At 39.4% G+C, this 17675-nt stretch overlaps 1 protein-coding gene and 1 long non-coding RNA gene across 2 annotated transcripts in view; one reads left to right on the top strand and one right to left on the bottom strand.

The window, feature by feature from the left end:
* Position 1: 1 nt before the first annotated feature.
* The window catches only part of KCNQ5 (potassium voltage-gated channel subfamily Q member 5), a gene marked incomplete at its 5' end in the record, with an annotated part of 280876 nt that continues 263202 nt past the window's right edge, over positions 2-17675 (top strand). The window contains one exon of the mRNA XM_033512930.1: positions 2-174. Coding sequence (XP_033368821.1) covers positions 2-174 — 173 coding nt within the window. The remainder of the gene's footprint in view (positions 175-17675) is intronic.
* LOC107202240 lies at positions 1364-17156 on the bottom strand. The gene is made up of 3 exons (XR_001520595.3): positions 16766-17156; positions 14838-14932; positions 1364-14436 (listed from the first exon to the last, which is right to left on the bottom strand). It is a non-coding gene; the product is annotated as an uncharacterized LOC107202240 (long non-coding RNA).

The following is a 17675-nucleotide window of genomic DNA, read 5'->3' as shown; positions in this document are numbered from 1 at the left end:
GCGGGAGGGCCGCCGCGGGAAGCACGGCGCCCGCATGAGCCTGCTGGGGAAGCCGCTGTCGTACAGCAGCGGACCGAGCTGCCGCAGGAACGCCAAGTACCGCCGCCTGCAGAACTACCTGTACAACGTGCTGGAGCGGCCCCGCGGATGGGCCTTCGTCTATCACGCCTTCGTGTGAGTACCGACCTGCTCCCCTCTCCTCCCGTCCCATCCCGTCCTGTCTGTCCTGCCCCGACCCCTCCCGTCCATTCCAGGGCTGCAACCCGCACCTGTCCTGAGCAAAGCCGCGCCATACGGCGCGGCGCGTACCTCCCCGCCTGCCCCTCCGGTCCCCGGGCATCACTCCGTGCCGGGACACGGGCAGGACGAGAGCCCTCGAGTCGCGCCCGAAGTGCCCGGGAGGAGTCAGCGGAGGCGCGGGAGCCGCTGCCACCTGCGGCGCGGCTCTCCGCGGGCGGCGGGAAATCCCGCGCAGCCCGAGGTGGGAGGTGATGGGGGAAAGCTCGGTTCACCCGGCAGAGAGAACCGGGGAGGAGCACGGCGGGGAGCACATGGTCTCTGGTCTCCCGGGCGCCCAAGGCAGCCGGCTTGTGCGGAGAAAGGCAGCGCGGCGCTCCCGCTGATGCCGCACTCCGGCCTCGAGGTTAGACGTAGCCAGGGGTGCCGGCGGCTGCCGGGTCCTCCCCGCGACGGCGGGGCGCGGTGGGTACGCCGGCGATACCCGCGGCCCCTGTCCTGCCGAGCGGACACCGGTTTGAAAAGTTACCGCCGCGGAGCCGCAGCGCTCGGTTCTGCCTCCAGCGTGTTTTCCGGGCGCGCCTGGTCCCCGCCTCGCAGGGAGTGCGGGTGACAGCGCCTTCCCACGCGGGATGCTGCGCCCCAGCTGCGGCCACCTGCCGCTGGCAGGGCCGGGGGCCACCCGAAGCAGGGTGCAGCGAGCGGCCGCCGCTCTGGCGGCTTCTCAGCCTGTGCCTGCCGCTGCTGAGCTTTTGATCTTAGTAAGTGACGGTTCCTGTCGCCCTCATCCTGAAAAAGCCCGTGACGGAAATACATGTTCCGTCTCATCGCTCAGTGGAGAAGCGGTACTGGCACCGCGCTGCCAAACTTGTGTTAACTTCAAGAGGTTTGCGCAGGACACCTGTGCGAGGGGACCCGTGGCTGCAGTCACTGCTTGCAGTATCCTTGGGGTCAGCCATGTTCCTTAGTTCATCAGCAATCCTGTTTTTATGGGTTTTGGTAATATTCGGGGGAAAGGTCTTACTCAAAATCCTTTTGAATGGCTGAGCAAAACATGCAACACAGCCTGACAAGGAGTCGTGACAATGGATCGTATTTATGGGAGAAAACGTGACCGATTACAGAGGAAGTTAAGCATTACTGTATTGGGGATATAATACAAAGTATTGTTATGTCTGACTACAGGAAATACATCATAAACGAGTAAGAATATTTATTTAACTGATATGCTGTAAGTAACAGTATTTGTTCCATGATAGTCATGGAAATCAAGCTAGCGGCTGCAGCATCTTGGCTAAAAAAACAACTGCTCCCTGGAAGCTGTTTGACAGCATAAAGAATGCTCCTCTCCCAGCAGTGAAGGGAACCCTCAAATGTTACTTTAATAGCAGCTGTTGTAAGTAAAAAGGTTCCAGAAACATGGTAATCTGATGAATAAGATACTTTGTGGATAGATTCATTTAGTGGATGACAATTACTATAGATAGCAAGTAGTAGAAATGTGGTTAATGTCATATATTATTCAGGAAAAGGATTTTTGTCCACTTAGAGGACTTTCACATTATTTCTGTTTTACTCTGAAAATCAACTCTTAAACCTAAAATTTTCTTCTTGGAGGGTATTTATTTGGTACATTTTGCTGTCTGGGTTCTTACAGGTGTTTTCCTGTGGCCTAGCTGGATGTAAAGTAGTGTTGCAAGAAACACCACAATATGTGCTAGGAATCATTTTATTGCTATGCCTGAAGTTGCCATACGAAATCTGGAAATTATAATTTTGGACCTTTTTGTCAGAGTTCATGATACAAATCTCTAAAATCAGAAAAGTTCAACTTGGAAATACAGCTGAAAAGTTCAAACCTTAAAAAAAAAAAAAAAAAAAGGTGGTAAATTTCCAAATGGAGTGGAGTCATGACACAGCAGCGCTGTAAACAAGGAAGATTGCCAGCTGCGTTTAGATAATTGCCTGCATAGAAAGGGTGCCAGTTTTAATTTTTAATTGCAAATGGCAATTTTGGCAAATGTAATGCCAGCATCACATCTTTTATCTGAACAGTTCTGTGTGAAAGAGCTTGAAACATTACTGTAGTATAAGACACCCAGTAATAATACTACCTTAAAGTATCTGTCCCTGATACAGTGTTTAGGGTGCCTTTAAACTTCCATTGGATTTCAGTTTAATAGCCATCTTTACTGCCAGTCTACAAATTATTTTAATGTATTTGTATAATTCTGATTTAATCACAGTCAGATAATAGGATAATATTTATGATGTTCCAAGCAGATTTTTTTTCCAGCCACCTGATCAAATATAGTTGCATCTTGGAAAACAGGCTTTCTTACAGAATTAAAACCAAAACATAATAAAAAAGCCACAACTATTTGAAAAAATAAATCTTGAGACAAGTAGCTTAGAGTTGCAAAGACATTACAAAGTACGTGGAGAAGATGTCTGCTTCTACCACTGCTAAGCTATTCTTGACTGCAGTGGAGCCCGTTATAGCTCTGTACTATTTCTGGTCCAGGAATGGGCTATCTGGGGTGAGACCTTTTGAGTAGATCATTGGTGTCCTGAAACCTCACTCTGATATGCAGGTTGAAGTAACACAAGGGTGGTTACAGATTTTTGCTTTAAAGGTTTTGATCTAGCAGTTTAGATCTGTGTGTTTGTTTCTTAAATAAGAACTAGGCAATTGAATATTTGTTACAAATAAGAAACCATTCCTGCAGCGATATTTTCACTCCCATAGGGGAAAAGACTTCAGAGCTGAGAAGTATTGCAAGTTAGCTCATCTTTTTTATTCTTGCCCTTTCAAATGAGATAAAAATAGGCCAGCCACCTAAGGAATGAATGTTGTGACCTACATTCAGAAGTCAATTGGTTAATTTGTAAATACAAACCTGCCAGATTCTAGAAGACAGCTATTCTACAAACTTCTTCAACCAGGGGAGGAAGTTACTCTTGAGCCAAGGCCCTTGCTTTCAGTAAAGTTGTGCTGGGGAGGAGAGCCATAAATGACATGTTTCTTGACTCCTTTTTTGTGTACCTCAGCAGTTCATTATGTGGAAAGTTGGAATAAAATTTAAGATATTTCCTGCAAGTTTTTGAAAACCTTCTTTTCAGATACCACAGCTTTCTGTTCTTAATCATTAATGGGGTACCAAAATATGAACATTTACAAAATCAGAAAAGAACCTTCACGCATTTTGTGTGTAATGAATCAGTAACTTAAACTCCTGTTAGTAAAATATTTATGCCACACCACATCACCTACACATGGAGCCATGTACACCCTTAACACATGTGCTTACATTAAAAGGCCTTGATATTGTAGCTTTTCAAAAGTGTTGTCTTAGGATGTTTCAGGATTTCTTTCTGTTATTGCTGTTGCATTTTATTATGGCTTGTATAGTGTAATAAGATGTTCAGCCATTGCCTTAGAATGATCAAAGGGGAATTCCAGATTTGTTGCAAATTTAACTCTGGGTTTCATCTTCAGTTATCATAAGAACTTTGTATTATTTTTGTTCTTAATTGACATTCTGAAAATGAGATGGCATGAGATGTTCAGAAAAAAAAATACTGCTCTTTGATACTGTTTGTACTGGTAGGATATAATTAGTTGCATAAGTTTCCTGATTTAACATGTTGGATTTATTTCAGGAATAATAAAGTTTCTGTTTCTTACTGGCTTCTTTGTAATATATTCCATGCAGAAGTCTTTGACGTTTGTTGTGGGGATGTCCTTCACTTTACAAAGCTACCAGATTTTGCTCTGGAAGCTTCTCAATTCCAAATCACACATCTGGATGTGTGCACAAGGGCAGTAGCACTTTGCATGGCCTGTAGTGATAGGTTTTCACAGACATCCCCCATTGGCCACTGCAGGAGATAAGATACAGTGTTAGTTGGGTTGCAAGAGCCTGTGTGGAATTATTCTTGCTTTTGTGGTATCAGTGGAAAAAAACCTGAAATATTATTTCTGGAAAAAATGTAATGATACCATCAAAGATTTAACTAGCTATTTTAGCCTTCCAGATCTTCCAGAAAGGATATAGCTCAGTAATGATCAGGATGGCTATTGAACAGCAGGTCTTTGCTTGTGAGCTAACAGAGCTGCATCACATCATGCCCTTGGTACAATAACAGAGGTTCCATATTCTGATTAGAAAACCAATCATGTGCAACAGCCAAAGCACTTGCTTTTTCTCATACTATTGAAAGCAGGAGAAATTATTTTATCTCTTTCTTTTTCCATCTTGTGGCTTCTAATGAACTAGTTCCAGATACTCTATGGGTAACTCAACAGCTTTCATCATTTCAGGTCCCATTTCTGAGTCAGGACCTGGTGCTCTTGGGGTAACTATATGTTTCTATATGTTTGTAAAAACAAATAATAATATGTTATTTACAATTAATAAATAATAGTGTTGACAACAGAAATATGTAGCAAATCAAATCTTATTAGGTACTGAGGACATAAAAATTTAAAACTCTTTAACTGTAGCACACAAACTTTAGTAGGCATTTTCTTTCAGGGACAGTGAATAAGATGCCCTTCAGTATAAATCTGCAGTGATTTGCTGCATTTGAAACAGTCTGATTCTATACATGTGCATATTTCTCAGCTACACATTGTTTTGAAGGAATCTTAGGAAATTATCCAGTCCGGCTAGGAGAAACACTCTTCCCAGTCATGTGAGATGGCTTTGTCTAGATAGCTCTTAAACTGCACTGGATGAGGGTCCCACCACCCTGATGAATAGCCTGCAGGTCTGTAACACCTGCCTGTTGAAAAAAGAGGGGGTTTGATATGGGGAGGAAAGAATGGAAGAACCCCCCTGAACCTCCCAAGTGGCAGTTTATGGTCATTGTCCCTTTTCATATGTTCTGTCACTGCTGAGAAGATTCTGGCTTCTTTATCATTGTGATTTACCTTCAAGTAGATGTAGGCTGCTACTGGGTCACCTGTTAGATCACCCTTCTCTCAGACCAAACATGCTTATCTTCATCAGCTGCTCCAAGACAAAAGCTCAAGGCTCCTGAGTATCTCTGTTGCTCTCCAGCACTTCCTCTGTCTTGTTCACATCCCTGTTCAGCTGGGAAGGATCACAGCTGACTGCCCTAGTGTGAGGCCGTGCTGAGGAGGAAACTTTTTCAACCTGCCAGTCCCAGTATTCCAATATAGTTGCTTTCTGCTTTCCTTATTTCTGATGAAAGTGTGCTGTTGGCTTGCTCAACCTGCTGTGTCCACAGAAATGCCCTTCTTGCTGGGCCTGCCACCCGGAACCCCAACAGTGGGTTCCCAGCCTGAATGGATACATGGGATTGTTCTGCACCAGGTGCAGATATCTGCTTTTCTTTTAGCTGCATTCACAGATGTTTGTGAATGTCATGTCCAGTATTTTCTTGTTCTATCTCTGTCATTGTGTACTGACCAGAGAAGTGGAGATGTAACAATCTTTAAACCCACTTTTGCTCTTGTTTTGTGATTGGCAAAGAAGATTAAATGCTCAGCCATGCTTCTTTCCTTCTCTTTCCTGGTGCTGTTCACACAAACAGCTGTTGGACAGCAGACCTTGCCTGGAACCCTGTCATGGACACTAAACAACACCTAGCCTCTATTTTTCACTTGTTTTTTGTTGGTTTCTTTTTTCGTTGGTTCTTTTTGAGGGAGCAGGGGGTTTGTTTATTTTTTGTTTGTTTTTGTGGAACCTTTTGTGGTTTTGGGTTTTTTTTTTGTTGGAGAGTTATTGTCCACCTCAGGATTTTCTGTAGATAAGTATTAGGAATGCTTACCTTTGCAAAATACCATTTCACATTTATTTTTTGAGGCTTTATCTACTAAATTTTCTCATTTGTACTGGCTTTACTTTCTGATTCAAGACTAGTGACCTAAACCACTACACCAGGGGAAGCAAATAATTTTCCATAAAAATAAAAATTGATCCATGGCTTTCTATAAAGAAGACTGCAAAAGACTTTCTTTGAGAAAGAGTCACCAAGCCCTGGGTCGGGGAGGGTTCATGCATGTGGACTTTCTTCTATTTGTTGTAAGATTTATTTCTTAAATGAGATTAGGAATTGTGTTTAGGAAGGTTAGTATTTGAATTTCAAATAAATGGACAACCTTTGCAAGCAGAATCTTCTTTATCCTAAAGCAAGACATGAGTTAAGAAATTTCTTCATAATTATCATTTTGCTGTAATTTTTTCTCCTTTCACAAAACCCGTGCAATGAACATTATACGTGGGGATGAGATTCTTAGCTCAGTTCAATTTTTCTTGGTGTACCAGTCTTTGGTGAAGCTTTTTTTGTCTTTTTTATTGAGTGTCATGTATGATGTGTGAGCTCTTGGGAAACTTTCTGTGGTCTCCTATGATGAAGGAACCTGCCCAAAATTACAGGTTTGTCCTGAGAGTTGGTATATGAATTTATAGTATGGCATTGTTCTCAAAGAAGAGGTCGTTTTAGTGAATTAAAGAATGGATTTATAAAGATTTTAATTGCCTCTGAGAGAATATTTGTGTGACAGATTTTCAGAGTAGGCCCTGAACAGTATCTTAATGGTCTAGACACCTTTCTTCACTGGGAACTTTTTAAAGTTTCTGTGTTGCTCAACTTTTTCAATCAAAAACAGGTCATGATATCTATTCAGACTTGATGCTCTTTCCATGCTCCAAGACTGACTATATTTTTAATAGATATTCACCCTGTTTTACTCTTTATTGTAGCTTAATTAAGTTTCCTGAATTGGGTGAAAGTACAAGTGAACTAATATTTTGCAATAATTTCAAATATTTTTTAGCATCAAATGGAATACCAATGATTATTCAGTTAATAATAGTGATTTCCCTATTCATGAGAATAAGCATAATTAAAATACTTAACAATTACTCATAAAAATGCAGTTAAATTTTTCATAATTGTTTCAGTGGAAAGGAAAAGCACATGGTTTGTTATTTTATTAATCTTTTTATGGAGAAAATATATAGGAGGAAAACCTTTTATTCCTTGACAACATAAACTGCTGACAGTGCAAATAAATCTCACTGTGGTAGGGTAGTTATTTCTTAGTAATTCAAAGGTAAAACTTATTTGCCAAGTATTTCACATTCTTATATGGTTCATATTTTCATTAACATAAGCAGTGAAAATTAATGAAATTTGCAACTGATTTTAATTGAAGCACAATTGAGTCTTTTGCTCTCAGGTGGAAAAGATGGAGTAGAAAGCATGAATAATACTATCTAACAAAAAAATCTTTAACGTGTACGCATAATAGACATAATTTACTATGTTATTCCTAATGAGGCAGATGTTCATTTCACAATAAATGGTGCTTTTTCTCATTAACACTAACACCTAAACTATTTCTCAATCCATTAACACAATACAGCATGCATTCTTTCTTTTTTAAATTAATGCTGGTGCATTAAGAGTCACTTGTAGACATGTTTTACATAAAATGTACTGAGTTTGGGGAAACTTGAAATATTTTTTCTCTTTGTTTTCTCTGCAAGATTTTTAAATTTTTTTGTAAGTTGGTTTTACAGATTTCCTGTAAGAGAGCAGATGTAGATTACTCAAGGGACTGCCATCACAGATCAGTTAAGGTAGAAAATTCTTGAACTGTACAGTTTATCAATTAATTTTAAGGAGTTGCCCTTTCATGTGCAAACCCCCTCTCCCTTTAAAGATATTAATTAAAAGTTCAAAAGCTGTCTTATAGGTCAGCTGCACCTAATCAAGAAATATTTTCAATTTTCTGTTGAGCATTAGATTTATCTTCTGATAGCTATCTGAGTTGCAGTGTAATTGCATTACAGGAAGCTCAGCAAAACGTTCATCATTTGGGGCACTGAAGTGTAGTCTCAGACAGTGTCTTCTGCTTGAAAGACTATGTGATTATTTCTGAATATATACAGTCTGGTCCACTCTGATTCAGAGGTGGACATAGTCCTCCAGCCAGACATATCTGAAATTTTCTGTTTGGATTTCATCCAAGAAAATTTCCACACATAAATGTGTGTGTTTTCCTTAACAGAGATGGACGTAAGTATGTCTCTAAGCATTTTCTTGAAGAGTGAATAATTTTCAAAGGCATGAAGTACCTGCAGCTTCCTTTCATTATTCTATTGTGCATTCAATGGGTAATTCACTTTTTTCTCCCCACTTGTACAGAAAGAAGTTTAACAAATGAATCATGCTCTTAAACTGATTAGAAATAATGAAGAAAGGAAGTTCAGTACCTGCCCACATCTTGATTTTAGCATTATATTCCTGTTTGTCTTGGATTCCTTCTTGCTTTGAGACTCCAGAGTTTGACAAAGCAAACATATTAATGCCTTTTGAGGTTTCTGTAGAGTTTTTATTCTTTTATTGTAATCATACGTGATACCATATGGAAGGAACAGACTGGTGCCAAGAGTCAAATATGACCAAGCCAAGAGAATAAAAACTTTATGCTTTGAGAAAAAAATGCTACTGAACACATTCAGATACCTCCTATTTCACTAGTGTCATAGATTAGAACACTTGCATACACTCTTAAGGTCATTCAGTCAGAAACAGCATCTAATCTAGGGCATTAAATTTAATTGCTTTATGTGGCCTAAGCTCATCCATAACCGTGGTATCTGAGAACTACCCATTAGAAGTAAATGCACAAATCTTTCCCTTCAAAGCTTTTGTGACAGGAGTGCACTTAAAAGTTGCTGCTGGGCCTTTCTGCACATAAGACTCCTGACATACTTGAGAGGGTCTTTTGTGGGAAAATTGAGATGAAATACTGTTTTGGATGCATTTCTATAGGTAGTGGGGATGGAGGGCCACTGATCCTTGGCAGGGAGTTTGAAAATGTAGGCCACTCTCTTTGTGAGAAAAGTGTCTGTAAGTGCATCTTTTTAATAGTGAAACTGCCCTGTCACAGGGGAGATGGCAGGTGGTGCTGAAGCTGACAGTAAAGCTGGCTTGATGAGGCTGGTGTGATATCCAGTAGTGCAGTATTGTAGTGATACACTACTGCCAGGCTGGTAAGCAGGTGATGTCCTCTTCCCATCAGGCAGCCCAACACTGGAGAAAAGGAATTGCCATGTTTCCAAAAAAATCACACAGTGAATTCATCACCTTGAAAAACTCTTTTACGTCCAAGAAAATTATGCTGACTGGGGTCAGAAGTCTCCAAATTCATTGGGAGGAAAGAAGTCTCTTTTTCTGTTTACATCTCTCTGCAGTTGATATTTATCTGTCGAGTCAGGTTTATTCACAGGTACCAGAAGAATCACTGCCACAGGAAGGAGCAGTCTTGCTCTTAGCAGCTCTGTGCAGAAGGATCTGTATAGATGGCAGGAAATGTAAAGCCGTGTGTGAACGAGCTACTTACAGGTATCTGTGCAACAGGGAGGGAGGGAGGGAGGAAGAGCCTATGCTGGCAATGGGAGGGTTTTTCTTAGACCTGTGCCTCAGACTCTTCTGAATGTAGTTCTGAGAATTTAGAAGCATCAAATCACAGAATCATTTAGGTGGGGAAAGCGTTTAAGATCATAGAGTCCAACTGTAAATCTAACACTGCCAAATCCACCACAAAGCCATGTCCCTGCCTTCTGTATCTACCACAGGTCTTTTAAGTGCCTCTAGGGATGGGGAGTGAATAACTTTCCTGAGAGGCCTGTTCCAGTACTTGGCAATCCTTTCTTTCTGTGAATTTTTTTTTTCCTAATATCCAATCTAAACCTCCCCTGGAACACCTTGACGCCACCTCCTCTTGTCCTATTGCTTGCTACTTGGAGGAGGAGACCAACCCCATCCTCACTTCAACATGCCTTTCTTGGGCCTTTGGCCACATTTCATTTTTTCACTAGAAATGTTAATAAAATGTTGCTTCTTCTAGGAGGTTCCATTATGCTTCAGGTGCAGCTATGGTTAGTTACAGGAGGTGTGCATGCCCTCAAGTGACTTGTTCAGCTTCTAGTTGATGAATCTCTGCATGTTTTTCTCTTTGATATGTCCCAACCACATCTGCAGACTGAAGATAAAGCAGAATTTAGAATAAAAGATGAAGAGCTTTGCTAATGTCTGGGGGTGTTGTAAATTTTTATATGATTCAGTTTGCTCAAGCAGACATTTTTCTTTCCCCTTAAGCTTGGAAAATAGAGATTTCATTTAGTGGTTGGAGGTACTGTCTGGAAGGGAGCTATCCTTCCTGAAAGGTCACACTGATTGCTGACTAAACTCATTATTTACCTTTGCTAATAGTTTGTTTGCCAGGTGGGGTGTTGGAGTTGAGAGGTTATTATTGGCTATGATGAAGAGATGATGGTCCTGAATTACAAACACACTTTGGAAGGAATTTTGATTTTCATCCTGAAAATTCTTGTAGACATACTTTTTAGTGGTGCTATTAATAGATGTAGGTATTTACAGAGTAATTACTAGAAACCATCAAACTGAACATTGATAAAAGCTCTATCTTTACTTCAGAAATGATGGCAAAAACCTGTCTGAATTAGATTTTATAAAGCTTCTTAAGTTGTATTGAGAAATTCTTCTATGGAGAGAGGAAGGCCTAATCTTCAGTGCTCCCATGTTATGTATGGGCACTCTGCACGAGATTTCGCTGTTTGGAGATATTAGATGGGGAGAGTTATGGTGAGAGAATCTGCGGTGTTGCAGAAGCAGAAGAATTTATCTAGGTGTGAACAAAGTCATGGAGGGAAAGGAGAATTTATGACTGTCTACTTGATTGTAACAGTACTTGACTGATACTATATATTACTTTCAGGTTGGAAATGTCTTTGTCTTCTGTTAATAATAAGTTTTTAATATTTTTCCCCCTTTCACCTGTTTTCTGTAGTGAGAAAGCTGAAGCGATAGTATGACTCAGTTTACTGGATTTATATGTAAATAAAACATGGTATTGACCTTTGCATTTTTCTTCCATTGAGGTCTTCACCCTGTATGCAGACCTGTGGAGGTATCACAGCATGAAAGTTCTGTTCACTACCTGATTATATTCCTGATTGCTTTTCCTTTGGTAAATATTCATGTAAATCTTGCTGAAGCTGAGCCTCAGCTAGTTTATTCCTATTTGGGCCCACTCTTAGCTGGAGCTCAGGTCACTTTTTAGCTGCTCTTACAGGTCATTTCATGGGAAGGGCTGCAGCTGGACAGTGAGATGCAGTCTAATCTCTGACCTCCAGCATGGCTGCATCTACACTTGGAGGAAAACCTGGGGAGATGCATCTGAAACACCCTCTGGAATTCAGAAACTCGGTGAGAAATGTGGTCCTCAGGGACTTTTTCTTCAGAAAGGCATTCAGTCAGTCTCACTCTTGTCCAGGGAGTTTTCCTTGAAACCATAACTGAGTTAATAATATGCATAAAATATAAAAGACATCTAAAAGTATATTAATATTAGATCAAATGTTGTTATTGCTGCTGTTCATGAATGGGAAAGCTGGATCCAAAGTAACTGTTCTAAACTGAGCACAGTACCACACCAATAAGTCTCAGAACAAAAGTATTTACTTGGAAAAATCCTTCATATGATTTTGCTCTCCAGGATTTTTCATATGCCCATATCTGTAAAATATCTCACCACAATAAAAAGTCATGGCATTTTTTTGGCTTGCCTTTATCACCAGCTTTAGGAGTTAAATAATATAATGGATAATGACTGAAAACTTGGATATATTACAATAAAACGGTGACATTTCAGATATGATCTCCACCTGGAAGATAAAATTTACTACCAGAGTGCTCATTTATTTAAGAAATACGATTTTACAAAATTTTGACTGTATTTTTCAGGCTTATTAATCCATGACAAAATTGTATTCTTCTCTGTCTTAAGTATAAAGTCTCTAAGAAGTAAGACATAAATGAAAATAATCCTGGCAGAAAATGTGAACAGTTGTAAAGCAATTTGCAGAAGAGTCAGTGAAGAGATCTGAAGTGTATTTTGGTTTTGGAAATGGGATCAGTATATTAGAGAGGCCTATTCATGTCTCAGTGTATATTTAGCATCCTGCAGTGAAGCAGTGACTGTCTCCATCACAGTCCAGCGTGTATCACAGAGTCATGTCTTGCAGGGTTCTGCTGTAGTCAGTGTTTTGAGATGGCTCAGTAATAAAGTTCTGTCTTTCGGCCTTGTCTTTAAACCTGAGGCATACTGTAATGGATATGTGACCTTGGCAGGTTATCCTGTTCCAAGTATGGATCTGTGGATTTATTTCAAACTGAGGGCTGCCTTCCCCACCTCTAGAGGGTGTGCAGGTGGTGGCAACAAATCACTACACATACAGTTCATACTGTTTTCTGGCAGGAGAATAGAATTGTTGTCTTGCAGTTTAGCCCTGGGAATTGCTGGTTACATGTTCTAAAAAAATCATTAGTATGTTAATTAGAACATTAGAACTAGAAGAATTCTAATTCTAATCTGAGAGGATTAGAAACAGTAATTAATGAAGAACACTGGAAAATTGTTAGGACACCTTGTGAAAATGATGGCACATAGAGGTACAGTTCTGGAGGATGTCATTTACCAATCTGCAAATTTCTTTCATGTAACAAATGCAGACTATACGAGTTCATGATTAAATAATCCAAGAATTTAAATAATCCTGCATTTTTCTAAATCACTGCAGACAACTGTTGTCACTGTCTTTTATGCGGGGTAATAACCCAGACATCATTGTTGAGGTGGACCTTTATAATTCCTTACACGATCTTTGTCGAGCTAGTATCTCAAAAGTATGACCTATTTGTCACCACAGTTCAAATTATTGTGCAAACTCTTAATATTTCAGTTCTTGCAAGCTCCTTCTGTCTGGACTCAGCAGTATGTTCTGTGTGCTCATCCTTGTGGCTGTACAACCCTTGCTCCTCTTACTGCTCCCTCCTTGCCTGGGGAGAGAGTTAATCTCTTCACTTTCAATGGCTGTAAAAAGTATCTGGCTAGTTAATTTCTACAATTACATTTATAAGTGAGTAACAAAACCAGAAAGTCAGCTTTGCATGATTCATGAGGTGGAAGGAAACAACAAATGGAACTGTTCCTTTTTGCTGGGTCTGACACCCTCAGCAGCATGTGATAGAAGTGCTTTTCATATACCAATAAACTACCAGACAGTAGTGACAGTAGTCTAGCATGAGTGCACTTCTAACTTACTGCAGCTAAACCCTGCTTCAGTAAAACTGTAACTAAACCTATGATGTGTTTTTTTCCTGTTCATTTTTGAAAGTGACACTTACTTTGTCAGATGCTGAACTGTTGTTGCATGAGCTAGTAATTTCAGTGTTTACCAATTTTATGAAAATTAATTATCACATGGTTTATGAAAGTCTCCTTCCTGTATTATTTGTCTTTGTCTGAAGGTACTGAGTTAGAGAAATGGATGACTGGTGGAAGAACAAGCAGAATGGCAGCACAGCTTCTCAGCATGTGGCAGGGGAACTAGGATGCAGATGAATTAATAGTGCTAAAGATACACCTTATTCTACAATTTTCCCTGAGGTTGGGAGCTAAAAAACTGCTGAGTTTAGTTGCTGGTAGAGACTGCTAATAATATGGGGAAAACAGTCAATGGGATCCCATGGAAGAACATATTGAAATCATTCCCATGGGTTCTTATAGACAAGTTGCTGTCAAAATCTTAGGGCTTGACAGTCTTTGAGAAGGGTACACATGAATTGGAGCAGTTAGTTCATTTTCAGGTATGTTTTTAGGCAGCTGCTTCTCCCAACTCACTTCTACATATGTCTACTTCTGCAGTCTTTATGTATGGAATGAGGATTGACTTAATGCTCTTGAGATAGTTTAATTAATTTCAAGTGATATTGCTGTGATATCATCACTGTGTCTTCTGGGACATTCTACAAAACCTCTAAAACTGTGTACAAATTATGTGCAAATTCTTCAAAAACAGGAGTGGAGAAGAATATTTTTGCTTGTGACCTTGGATGAAACAGCAATCCAGATCTTTGCAACTAAGTGTCTTAAATATTCTTCCCCTCTTACAAACTCTGGATGACAGGTGTTAAAAATTGATATATATCAGGGTAAGTAGGTGTCTAGGTAGGCTGAGTCCACTGTGCTTGATCTTTCAGTTCTGCACTGAAACATTTAATACATGTCTATTAAAACAAACTTTTGTCTTCCCCAAGGACATGGGAAATAAGACTGCCAGCTCTTGTATCCTGAGGGGAAAAAAGAACCAAAATCACAAAAACCCCAACTAACCAACCAAAAAAACCCCACCAAAATAACCCCACAAAACCAAAAAAACCCACAAAACAACAACAACAACAACAAAACATCCAAAAAAAACTCCCAGCAAAACTGACTGGATTTTTTTTTTTTCATATGGAGAGTCATATCAAGCTTTTGAGTCCCAAGAGTTTCTAAATTATTTTTCCAATGGAAAGGCGAAAAAAAGATTATTTTTCATTTTTGAGTATATAGGTGTTTTCTAATATACCACTCATAATTAAGACATAAGACTTCAATCTGAGTGGCTTTTTAACTACTCTGCTAGTCAATTTTTTTTTCTTTTGCTTGTGCCCAGTTGATTTCCTAAGGAGCTATGATCTTTTCTTACCTCTGTGCTCTCTGATTAACTCAGGTTTTCCCTCAGAGGACAAGGGAACTGGAACCTAAAGTGGTCACCCTTGTAACAGGATCCCGTGGATGTTGCTGACGGTGAAAAGAGCACAGCTTTTAGCACCATGTTTTATTTCCTTTGAAATTTCAGCACCATCCTGGCATTTACCTAGCACTCTTTTGGCTTTCAGAACACTCTTTGATGCATTCAAGCATGTAGTTATTTATAAATATATATATGTATATATAAAAGCGCTGACGTACAGTGCTGTCTCCATTAATGATAGCAGAGAGCGTGATTTATATTTTGTTGAGTCAAACACCAGTACTTTTGGATAAAGAAGTCTTTAGCAGGTACAAACAGCAGGCCAAATCCTAAAGCTGTTTACTAGCCGTTAATTCCAGGCTCAATCCAGCAGCTCTTACTCAAGCAAAATGCCTGTAGAGTAATAGGATGCTTTATCTTCTTATTCTTGAATTTTTAAGAGTGCTGTGTAATTTTTCTTTAAAATTGTGTGGATTTGGATCAACCCCACGTCATCTTGTCTTGTGCAGCCTCAGGAGTGGCTGCTTGTGCAATGGTGTATTATAGAGTAAATCACCTGCAGCTGCAATGTATCACAGTATGCTGCAGACAGTGCTTTTACATTTTTGCTTTAATCATTTGCAGTGAGTAACAGAGTGGCAAAATACTTTGTCTTGAAAAGTAGCCATTGAAATACTGCTGTAAAAGTCACCATAGAGTTTGGAAAATTATATGGTACAAAAGAACCTATTTTGCTACACACAGTTTTATTCATTTCTGAAAATGATTGTTCTTTTGCAGGCATGGAAATCTGGATATGTTTCTAATGTAAAAAGAATAGGAAATACTTCAGTTGTTCAAATAGCTCTTAAATGTATTTTAGTTTGATAGCTGATTGTATATTATGTTTGCAGCCTTTGTACAAAGCAGTGTTTAATAGCAGAGTTTGCTCCATAATGAACATAGATGAAGACTGTTCTTTATACTATCAATCTAAAAACCGACATGTATAACGCTATTGATGTTCAGTTGTCCCATTGCTTGGAATTTATTGCCACACTGCTTGGCACACAGCTGGCAAATAAGAGAACTCCTTACAACTCCAACTTCAGACTTGTCACCTCCCATTTAGAAAATGACCTTACAAGTTAGCCAAATGACTGGACTGCTATGGAACAGCAGCTGTTAGTGGAAAGTTCTCAAAATTGGCATGGATCACTTACTGGTCTCTCCTTTAATTGCTGGTATCGTTGCCTGTGTATGCAGTTATCAATGTCTGTAATTGCTTTATAGTTCTCAGACAATTCTCTAATGGTTAGGATTGATTTTTAGCTTTTAAATTGAAAATATCTGAGGATTAATCTACTGGTTCATATTGTGTATTTACTAGCGACTTTATGTAAATTGCTAATTATTAATAACACCCTTGAGGCATGAAAATAAATTCTGTAACATTCTCATGATGAGATATATTTTCTTTTGAAATCTCTGGAACCATATTTGGCCCAGTTGATTTACATAACTTGCCTGCATAGTAATGTGAAAGAGTAAAATAAAGAGTAAAATAAAACAGCTCAGCTGCACATTTCAAGATGTTTCTGATGGAACAGTCCCAGACAAGCATGAGGTTTTTGTAATCATCTCTTTGGTCCCACCTGCCCTGGACCACTGCAAAATACAGTGCCTGATCTCATAATTTTACCTTAAGGTAAAATGACAAATTCTCAACATGAGCTGCTACTTAAGTCTGGTTTTGTACCAGTTCTATAATTAAATCTGTCTTGAAGATTGTCTAGAGAGAGGTATGATCATCAAATGAAAAACCCTGCAATTTATAAAGGTTTAAAAAGGTGAGAGTTAACAGCTGATAATTAAAGGTATCATTGCTTTAGTGCACTTACCCTCATTTGATGTTCAGTGCTGATCTGTAACATTCAGTAATGTTGTGCTGTCAGCGTTCGTCGTGTGACTCAAGTTGTGTAAAGCCACAGTTGTGAAGTTACTCTCAGTGGTACTGGGTACAAATATACTTAGAACCCATTTCCTGTTGTGGAGTTCTTCCTTGCAGTGTGCTGTATGCTAATACATTACAACTTGCAACTTTCAGTGTTTTATTGCTTAATTTAAGCATAGTTTGCATTTCTTATGGTTTGATTGGTTGGCAAGGCATGCAGAAATTCTGAGTCAGATGCACCTATTTCTGGATGTCCAATATAATTAGGTGCAGCCCTGAAGCAACATGTTTTGTGCAACTTTCCAGGCACACAAAATGCACAAATACAAGGGAGGATTTAAAAGTTGTTTGGAAAAAAAAAAAACTAGTGCCATTTAACTTTGACTTATGATTGTATTTGTTCTGATAAGCTTCATAATTATAAGATTATGCTGCTTTTTTTCCTTCCTGTTTTCTTTTTGTATTCTTTTTTTTTTCTTTTTTTTTTTTTGTTTTAGTAATTATAACTTTGATACATATGAAATATGCCAGATGGAAATTCCTGGTAATGTCAGTGTCCTGTATAACTTTGGAGCAGTTACGTAGAACCGGTGTGGTCATTAAATTCCACAAATTGCTGCTTTCTGTAACCTTGTCCTGGGGCATTGCTGTTGAAAGTGAGTTTTGTTTCTGTAGCTTAGGTAGTCTGGTTTGCATGACCAGCCTGCTAAAAAGTGTGTTGATTACTGCAGTTGGGTGCATGGTGCTGACTGAAAACAGGACTGAAACCAGCAGCTTCTTCTAGGCATTATTCACTGCTGCTAATTTTTGACACCAAAAACTTGGGTTTGAATTTGTCACCAAAAAGTTTGACTGTA

Source organism: Parus major, chromosome 3, assembly GCF_001522545.3.
Source record: "Parus major isolate Abel chromosome 3, Parus_major1.1, whole genome shotgun sequence".
Taxonomy (NCBI): domain Eukaryota; kingdom Metazoa; phylum Chordata; class Aves; order Passeriformes; family Paridae; genus Parus; species Parus major.
Note: the sequence above shows the minus strand (reverse complement) of the source record. Positions and strands in the feature narration are given on the sequence as shown.